Source organism: Alosa pseudoharengus, unplaced genomic scaffold, assembly GCF_046254945.1.
Source record: "Alosa pseudoharengus isolate Yale_2024_CS ecotype anadromous, Long Island Sound unplaced genomic scaffold, YU_APseudo_1.1 YU_APseudo_1.1_scf_20, whole genome shotgun sequence".
Lineage (NCBI taxonomy): Eukaryota > Metazoa > Chordata > Actinopteri > Clupeiformes > Clupeidae > Alosa > Alosa pseudoharengus.
The window spans coordinates 29,651,963-29,660,178 of record NW_027468664.1 but is presented as its reverse complement, the minus strand read 5'-3'; the positions used below and the strand labels follow the sequence as shown (position 1 = coordinate 29,660,178).

Genomic DNA, 8,216 nt, shown 5'->3' with positions numbered 1-8,216 from the left:
TTCAAGTTGGTTTTCACTTCTGGGTTGATCTTTGATATAAAATAACTAATTAATATTGAATTTCACTACATTTATGAAAGAACTGAGCAATTTCCAAGTATTTAGTACCTTTTTTTCCTTTCGGACGTTAGGCTTGGGTTTTTTCTCCAGTATGAAAGCGTAACGACAAACTGACGTTGGCATAACAACTGAATATGGGGCGCGTGCGCCACCCTGAGGTCAAACTATGCTACGACATCTTTTCATGCTAATAATGGCTCAGTAACCATTTCATATGGGTTACATGTGGTATACGGATGTCTGCTTTAGTTGACTAGATTTTAATCGGTCAAGTTGAAGAGCTGGTGTCCGTTAATGATTGTGCAAATAGGCTGATTCATGTCCCTTGCATTTTGCAACTGCGAGGTCCATGGCAGGCGCCCCACAGAAATGTTTCATTTTGCGAGTGAGATGTCCATGCTGTCCCTTCTGCGACGCGTTCGCCCCCAGTTTCAGAGCTATTCTAAATGCAAAATTCCACAGAGGGATGTGACTGTGGTAAACAAACTATATCCTAATAGAAAACTGATAGCTTTCCTGGCTAAGTTAGACCTATTAGACAACATGTCAATTGTGCGACCCACCCGTGTCTTTGGGAAACACATTCAAGGCTACTTTGAGCCAGCGCTGTAAGCGCTTCAAAAGCACCCTGTTTGCCAATGGGGCGGCTCTCAATGATGGCTCCGCGGCCACGAGAGCAAGTGGGAGAGGACAGAGTCACGTTTGGCTCAAAAAAAGTATCTGACCATGTCGCGATTGGCTACTAGAGCACTTTCACCGTGTGCGTCATTTACGTAAGCGAGGCATAGCGCAGCAACTCTACCCTTTGTGGAGTGACTATTTAAAATCCGTGTAGACTCTGCCGTGAGGTGTCTGTTAGAAAATGTAATTACATCCCAGAGGAGCAGAGAGATGAATGTTTTTGCTGATGTCAGCCTTGGTAGGTCAGCGAGCTCAATGGCCGTGTGTCCCGTCCTGTCGCTGCAACCTACCCGGGCACTAGTGGATGAAAAGTTTCAGATAGTTGTGAGAAATTTACACCCAAAACAAGAGGTAACGCTTCACTCCTTACATCACTCCGAGGATAACGACAACTGGGAGGCGTTTGGTCATTATATCAGCGACGCAGATGGAACAGTTACAGGTAGACTAACTGGAAACGTTTGTGAAGTTACTGTAGCCTAGTCTACTTCCTGTCAAGCACCAGGAGCGTCAAATGAACAGTGGTTGTTGGCAGCCTGGTATGGCAAGCCGTTTTAACTTTAAATAGCTAGGCAGGATGTTGCATGCAGACATGTAATTCAGTTCCTCCTAATCAAAAAAACATTTCAGATATATTATAATGGCATTCTTCCTATCCATAATTTCCATTTTAGATATCTACTACGTCATTCTTCCTAATAATTCCTAACAAATGACATCACGTTTACCATTCATTTCAATGAGGCTTTCAATTTCAGATATCCATTTAGGTCATTCTTCCTATTCACAATTGTCATTTCAGATATATTATGCCTCATTCTTCCTAGTAGGCCTACAAACTCCTATTTCTGATATCTGCAATTCAATTGTGACTAGACGTTAATATAATTCCAGATATCCAAAATGTACTACCTTTTCAGATATCCATATTTTGGATATACAAAATACATTTGTTGCTAGTAAAAATAATTGGCATTATGACTGGTAAAATTGCCATTTTAGATATCTACAGTTACAATTATATCGGCCACTTTTGCTTTTAAAGCATTTTTATGTCTTCAATTCATTTTTAACTATAGGCCTACCATCAAAATTGTACCTGACAATTTGTACCCGTAAGAATATAATTTCAGATATTTGTAATTGATATTCTGACTAGTATGAACATAATTTTGACTCAAAATATTGCATTTCCTGCATATCACTTCAGTTTTGACACTTTTTTGTAAGGGATATAAATCTCAAGTTAGGGATGGCGGCTCTGTTTGTTTTTGAGCTCCTAAGGGGACAATGTTTTTTTGTTGTTGTTTGTTGTGCACAAGAAAATATCTAGCCATCACACAGAATTTTCTAGTGTGCATCAGAAACTTTAAAAATACACATATATTTTTCTAATGGTCCTTTTGGGGATTTCCATAGTTTGGCGACTATAATCATTCCTCCCCCCTTTTCTCATAGTTATGGAAGATGCCAGTAGAGGTGGGACCTATGTTGGAGTTGAACCCATGGGCCTTCTTTGGAGCTTGCAACCCGTTCCTGGTAGCAGAGACGGACTCAGGTGGTGTAGCAGCAGTGCAGATCCGTTACATTTCAGACCCTTACATTTTTCACATGTTGTTAATGTTATTTTATTATTTATGGCAGACTCATCTGAAACTTCAGATTGACTCAATTCATTTAAATCTACTACGCCCAATGCTCCACAATCAATAGCAAAGCCAAAACGGATTTTCAGTCAGAAAAATGAGTGAGCTATTAGTTAGATATTTTCCCTAAATTGTTCAGCCCTAATAATGTACACAATGTAACTGTGAGAGTGAGACCTTATATAGACCCACAGTAGGGTGGGTTCCTTCTATTTCCTAATGATGTCCAATGAATTCAGTTAGGCACAGGTGGACTCATCCCAAAGACCATTGGTATAACTACGATGCACTAGAGCTCAGCTGCAAGTGACATAAGTAAGGGTCTGAATGAGAAAAAAAAATTGAATTTATTTTAAGATGAGTCGTAAATGTAAAATGTGGAAAGCTCTCGAGGGTCTGACAACTCTGAAAGCACTGTATACATATATCTCACATTTTTGTGAGACATTTCCTGTCTGATTAGGAGACATTTCCTGTCTGATTAGGTCATACTATGAATCTCTCTTCTTTTTTAGGTTGCGAAAGAAAGACGTTCTGTCCCCTATGGTGCTGATAGTATCAGTGTTCAAAGGTCACATTAACCAGAGATTCTCTGAAAAGGACGCCTTGGCCACGGTTGTCACGGAGAGATGGTACCTGACGCCAGGTGTGCAGCGTGTGGACATCAGGGAACGAGGGGTCAAAGGCACACTTTTCATACCACCAGGTACAATCTCCCCATCTCTTTTTCTCTCTCTCTCTCTCGCTCTCTCTCTCTCTTTCTTTCTTTTTCTCTCTCTCTGCCTCTCTTTCACACACACACACACACACACACACACACACACAGCATGCTTAGAGTGGTTTTTTGATACACACATTATCAGGGAAGAAGCTCTTCATGAGGCTGATGTTGTGGGGGTTGAGACTCCTGTAACACCTGTGAGATTAGAGGAGAGAAAAAAACTTTACAATCCTCCGCATATAGGCGCCGGCATGAGTGTGCTGTCACTTGCCATGCATGTCAGTGCCGAAATGTTTAGCTGGCTACACTTGGATAAACAATGGATTTTATTGAGCAGTGCCGTCAAAATAGAACTGAATGGTAATCTACACGGTGGCAGCGACACAGTTCGTCACTGGTGTGCGGAGTCGTATAGTCGAAAGTGGAGTGCGGAGTGCTTAAGGGGGGGGGGGCGTCCTGGATGATGCCCTTTGCTTATGAGGAAACCAGGATACTGTGTACCATGTACATTTACATTTAATCATTTAGCAGACACTTTTATTCAAAGTGACTTACATGCCAATTGCATAGGGCTGCACAATTAATCGAATTTTAATCACGATCACGATTTTGGCTTCCCACGATCAAATTTGCGTGATCGAGCGATATTTCAAATGCGTGCTCTACCCATAGAACCAACCTGGCAACCCATAGAACGCTCCGCTACAAAACAAATCAAGCGCTCCTTAAACCTGTCTGACCGTGTGCCTGCATGCAGCCTACCAATGACAGCTGTTCCATGCACTGCTCAGCCTGATGCACTGTGGACTAGTGACATTATGTTAACTATTAGTAGGCTAGTTAGACTATACAATAAACGACGATCAAAAATCAAATGTGTGGCACAGCAGAAGAGGCCAAGAGCTTGTCCCTCGAAGCGGACCATCCATTTTTCTAAAATATTTCGGATTTCAGGCAAGTTAAGTTAACCAAAAATATAAACAAAGCAGGGCTCTCAACTCATACCGTGAAACACATCACATGACGTAAACCACACATTCCTTTTTTATCACGTTAACTTTTAGTCCTTGTTTGCTTCCTCCGATAGCCTATACTGTAATAAGAGTTGAGCTAACGACGGGATCCGTGAATTTTATTCATGTATTTTATAAGCTACATGTGCAACCTACAATGCATATGCGTTTCAAGACACAGCCTACTCACAACGAGTGAACAATAATGACGTTGTGGTTAACTTTAGGCTACTGCAAACTGCTTTACACTCTTCTTAGAGAACGTTTACAATGTCAATGTCAAAACAGCTTGTCACATCGAGATACATAGTATCTCCATTGCAGCAGATCTAACTACGTTATGCTAGTCCATTTAATTGGGGACGCATTTGCGCGTGGGAGAGAGGGCGATGGCAACAGTAGTTCCCACTACTGACCATTTATAAACTGTGAGAGGGCACAGCACTAGCCATAGGCTATATTTGAGTGGAGCTGGCAAAGAGTGACAGTGCACCATTTATAAATTAATTAAACAGCATCAAATTAACAGTATTTCTTAAGAAATTAATTTTCTACAACAAAATTATTTTGTCATTTAAATAATACAAAACATTATTATTATTATTATTATTATTTGTGTGTGGCCCGCTGGCCAATTTTCAAAACCCAATGTGGCCCTTCAGTCAAAAAGTTTGGACACCCCTGGACTAACGATTACAGTAAACTCATGAACACGAAGCAGAGCTTAAGTGGCTAATGGGGAGCGTTGGGAGGATTCCCGGTGGGCGTTTTCCCAAATATTAACAAAGTAGCACGCACAAAACATTTGTTTGGAAGTTGTTTGGAAGTCGCAGTCAAATCTATATTTGCAGTAATTTAAGGGAGTAAATGTGAGGGGAGGAATTTGGGTGAGCCAGATAGCAAGTCCAATATGTTTAGGGAAAAAATATTTTTGTCACTAAAATTAATTAATAATCGTGATAAATAATCGTGATCTCAATATTGATCAAAATAATCGTGATTATCATTTTGGTCATAATTGTGCAGCCCTACAATTGCATTACAAGTGGCATTGTCCCTGGAGCAACTCGGGGTTAAGTGGAAGCCAAGATTTGAACCCACAACTTTTCAGGCTACTGCATGCTAGCCTAGCTCTTTAGCCATTACGCTGCCACCGCCCTATACCTTATACCGGACAGCGGCTGGCTACATACATAGAATTTTATTGTAACCGGGATATTAATATCCATCAAGTATACAGAAATAATAATATCCAGGTTTCTCTGTGTTCATGTAAACACCATATCCTGAGCTGATAGAACTGTATTGTTGGTAACCTGGATACTAGAATCCATCACGTATACAAGGATATTAATGTCCAGGTTTCTCTGTGTTCATGTAAATGGCATATTCCGAATATGATCGAATTTGCGATAAGCCTTATAACCCGGATACTTAAATCCATGTAAACACAGTCTATGGTGGGCACTTGTGTGTTTAAATGTGTGTGTGTGTGTGTGTGTGTGTGTGTGTGTGTGCGTGCAGGCCCAGGGCCCTTCCCTGCAGTGCTGGACATGTGGGGAGGGGGAGGGGGTCTGGTGGAGTACCGGGCGGCCCTCCTGGCCTCACATGGCTTTGTTGCCATGGCGCTGGAATACCTCAGTGCGGACGAGCAGCAGCCATCTGAAGTTCAGACTGGATACTTTGAGGTGTGTGTGTGTGTGTGTGTGTGTGCGTGTGTCTGTCTGTTGTAAAGTCGGCTTGGTCAAAGTCCAGCCGTAACCTTTTACCCATATTCACATAATCATTGGTGTGTGTGTGTGTTTGTGTGTGTGTGTGTGTGTCTGTGTGGTGTGTGTGTGTGTGTCTGTGTGTGTTATTAGATTGTTCTATTCGTAGCGTGGTACACACATGCACATGTTGCTTAAGCCGAGGTGTCGGTAAGCCCCCATTCAGCACAGTGGTACATGCTAAATCGACTGCATTTGTATAGCTGCTTTCTCCCAAGTACTTGTACAGCCTCTCAGTTCTCATTCACCCACAAGTTCACACACACAAATTCACACACTCACATTCACACAATTCACATTCACTCACCATTGAATAAGGCACATGTGTCTACACACATTTGTTAGTTTGTTTTGTGTCTGTGAGAGTGAGTTAGTCTTACCTCAACAAAAAGAGTAGAAAGTTTGTGTGAGTGCGTGTGTGTGTGTGAGTAACAATGTCACGATATGTATTAATTCTTGTGTGTGTGTGTGCGTGCGTGTGCGCACGTGTGTGCGTGTGTGTGTGTGTGTGTGTGTGTGTGTGTGTGTTTGCAGATGGCGTATAAGGTCCTGCAGACCCATCCTCAGGTGTGTGCAGGCAGAGTGGCTGTGCTCGGTCTGTCCTTTGGGACTGCTGTTACCCTCACACTAGCAGCGTACTCTAAAACCGCACAGGTGAGTCCACGTCTGTCTGTCTATCTGTTTCTCTCTCTCTCTCTCACCTCTCATAAACAATACATTCACACTGACACACACACACTGACATACATGCAGGCACACACACACACCCAAGGACATACTCGGCATAAAAAAGGTCCTGGACTTTCTTCCAAATAGGTCCACTACCATTCACGCGCACACATACACATTAGCTGTTTATCATGATACAGTCTCACAGTACTGTGCCAGTGAAAGTATCACATTCAAAAAATAGTGAGTCAGATTTTATTATTTATTATTGATTAATGGTTATTATTTTGCCTCGTGCCTTCATTCATAGAAGTAGCCTAAACCAACAGGGACGTCATATACCGTTATGGTAAATCGGGGTCTATCAATAAATGGCCTTGAGTGTCTGATCATCTTTTTAAGACTAACAGAAAGCCTAGTTGGTACACATCAAGTTGGTACACATTACATCTCATCAAAATGTGTCTGGACCTCAGGGCTGACAACTTTTGAAATCAGCTTGGAGTGAGATTTCTTTGAGAAGAAATGTGCATGAGGAGCATATCAATTTTGTGTTTCATTTTTTCTGTTTGCTACTGAAGCATGCTCAACATTTTACTATATGCAGCCTGGCAGCCTACTCAACTAATGTTAGTTTTGGGACTGCAGAATTAAAACATTTCAAATTCTGGTTGCTAAACACACCATCTTAACAAAGTTTGAGACACACATAAACACTAAAGACTTGCCTGTCTTTTGTCTGACTCACGTCAACATTATCCCATCCATAGGCCTACCACATTACACTGCTTAAATGAAAACATATAGGCTACTTAACATGGACATCTCCATAAGTTACATTCACAATGAAGAAAACATTTAGCATACGTGGTTTCTGACGGAAATTACGTTTTGATGAACGGAGGTGCATATCCCTTATAGCCCATGTTCCACATTAATCGTAGACTATCACAGCAAGGACATGTAAAACATAGGTACAATTGTTCAACATAGACACAGTACATGTTTGATTCTAAGGAAAGAGTTTTGCCATAAAATTCAGTATAACAAGCTGAGGTCATATTTACATTTACCTGTTAACAGATATGGAGGTGAAATGCATATTTACAATGTCAAAGGTACTATTCAGTTATGCTCACCATGTAAATAATGTGTGTTTCAGCCCCGGTGTTGTGTGTGCATCAGTGGTACGCATCTTTACCCACTCAACAAGTCTCATACCGAGATACTGCAGCAGATGAGCCGGTGAGGCCCGTGCATAGGGACCATTAGGGGATTGTGTATGTGTGTGTGTGTGTGTGTGTGTGTGTGAGTTGAAATGGTGAGTGGCCCCTTAGACTCTGCCTCTGGATCTTTATTGTGTGTGTGTTTGTGTGTGTGAGTGTGTCAAAGATTCTCTTCGGTGACTTTTCAAGGCAGAGCAATTGAACATTTTCAGTGTCATGGCCAATATGTGTGTTCATGTGTGCGTGTGTGTGTGTCTGCAGGAATATTGCAAAGTGGCGCATTGATGAGAATAATCATGTGATCGGGAAAGATTCCATTCTACCAATTCCTTCTGAGCCAGACCGTAAAGTGGATGTAAGTGTTTGTTTGTATGTGTGTGTGTGTGTGCAGGAACATTGCAAAGGCACGCGTTGATGAGAATAATCATGTC

At 41.6% G+C, this 8,216-nt stretch overlaps 1 protein-coding gene across 2 annotated transcripts in view; it reads left to right on the top strand.

The window, feature by feature from the left end:
- The first annotated feature begins 468 nt into the window (after nt 1–468).
- The window catches only part of LOC143136366 (acyl-coenzyme A thioesterase 5-like), a 10,746-nt gene continuing 2,998 nt past the window's right edge, over nt 469–8,216 (top strand). The window contains exons 1-7 of one of the 2 annotated variants that reach the window (XM_076297050.1): nt 469–1,183; nt 2,200–2,299; nt 2,903–3,093; nt 5,646–5,809; nt 6,425–6,544; nt 7,722–7,804; nt 8,177–8,216. The exon at nt 8,177–8,216 is cut by the window's right edge and continues 54 nt beyond it. In XM_076297050.1, the coding sequence (XP_076153165.1) occupies nt 952–1,183; nt 2,200–2,299; nt 2,903–3,093; nt 5,646–5,809; nt 6,425–6,544; nt 7,722–7,804; nt 8,177–8,216 (930 nt within the window). In that variant the 5' untranslated portion in view covers nt 469–951. Of the gene's footprint in view, nt 1,184–2,199; nt 2,300–2,902; nt 3,094–5,645; nt 5,810–6,424; nt 6,545–7,721; nt 7,805–8,046; nt 8,141–8,176 lie in introns of both variants that reach the window. The other variant, XM_076297049.1, reaches the window with a different exon arrangement.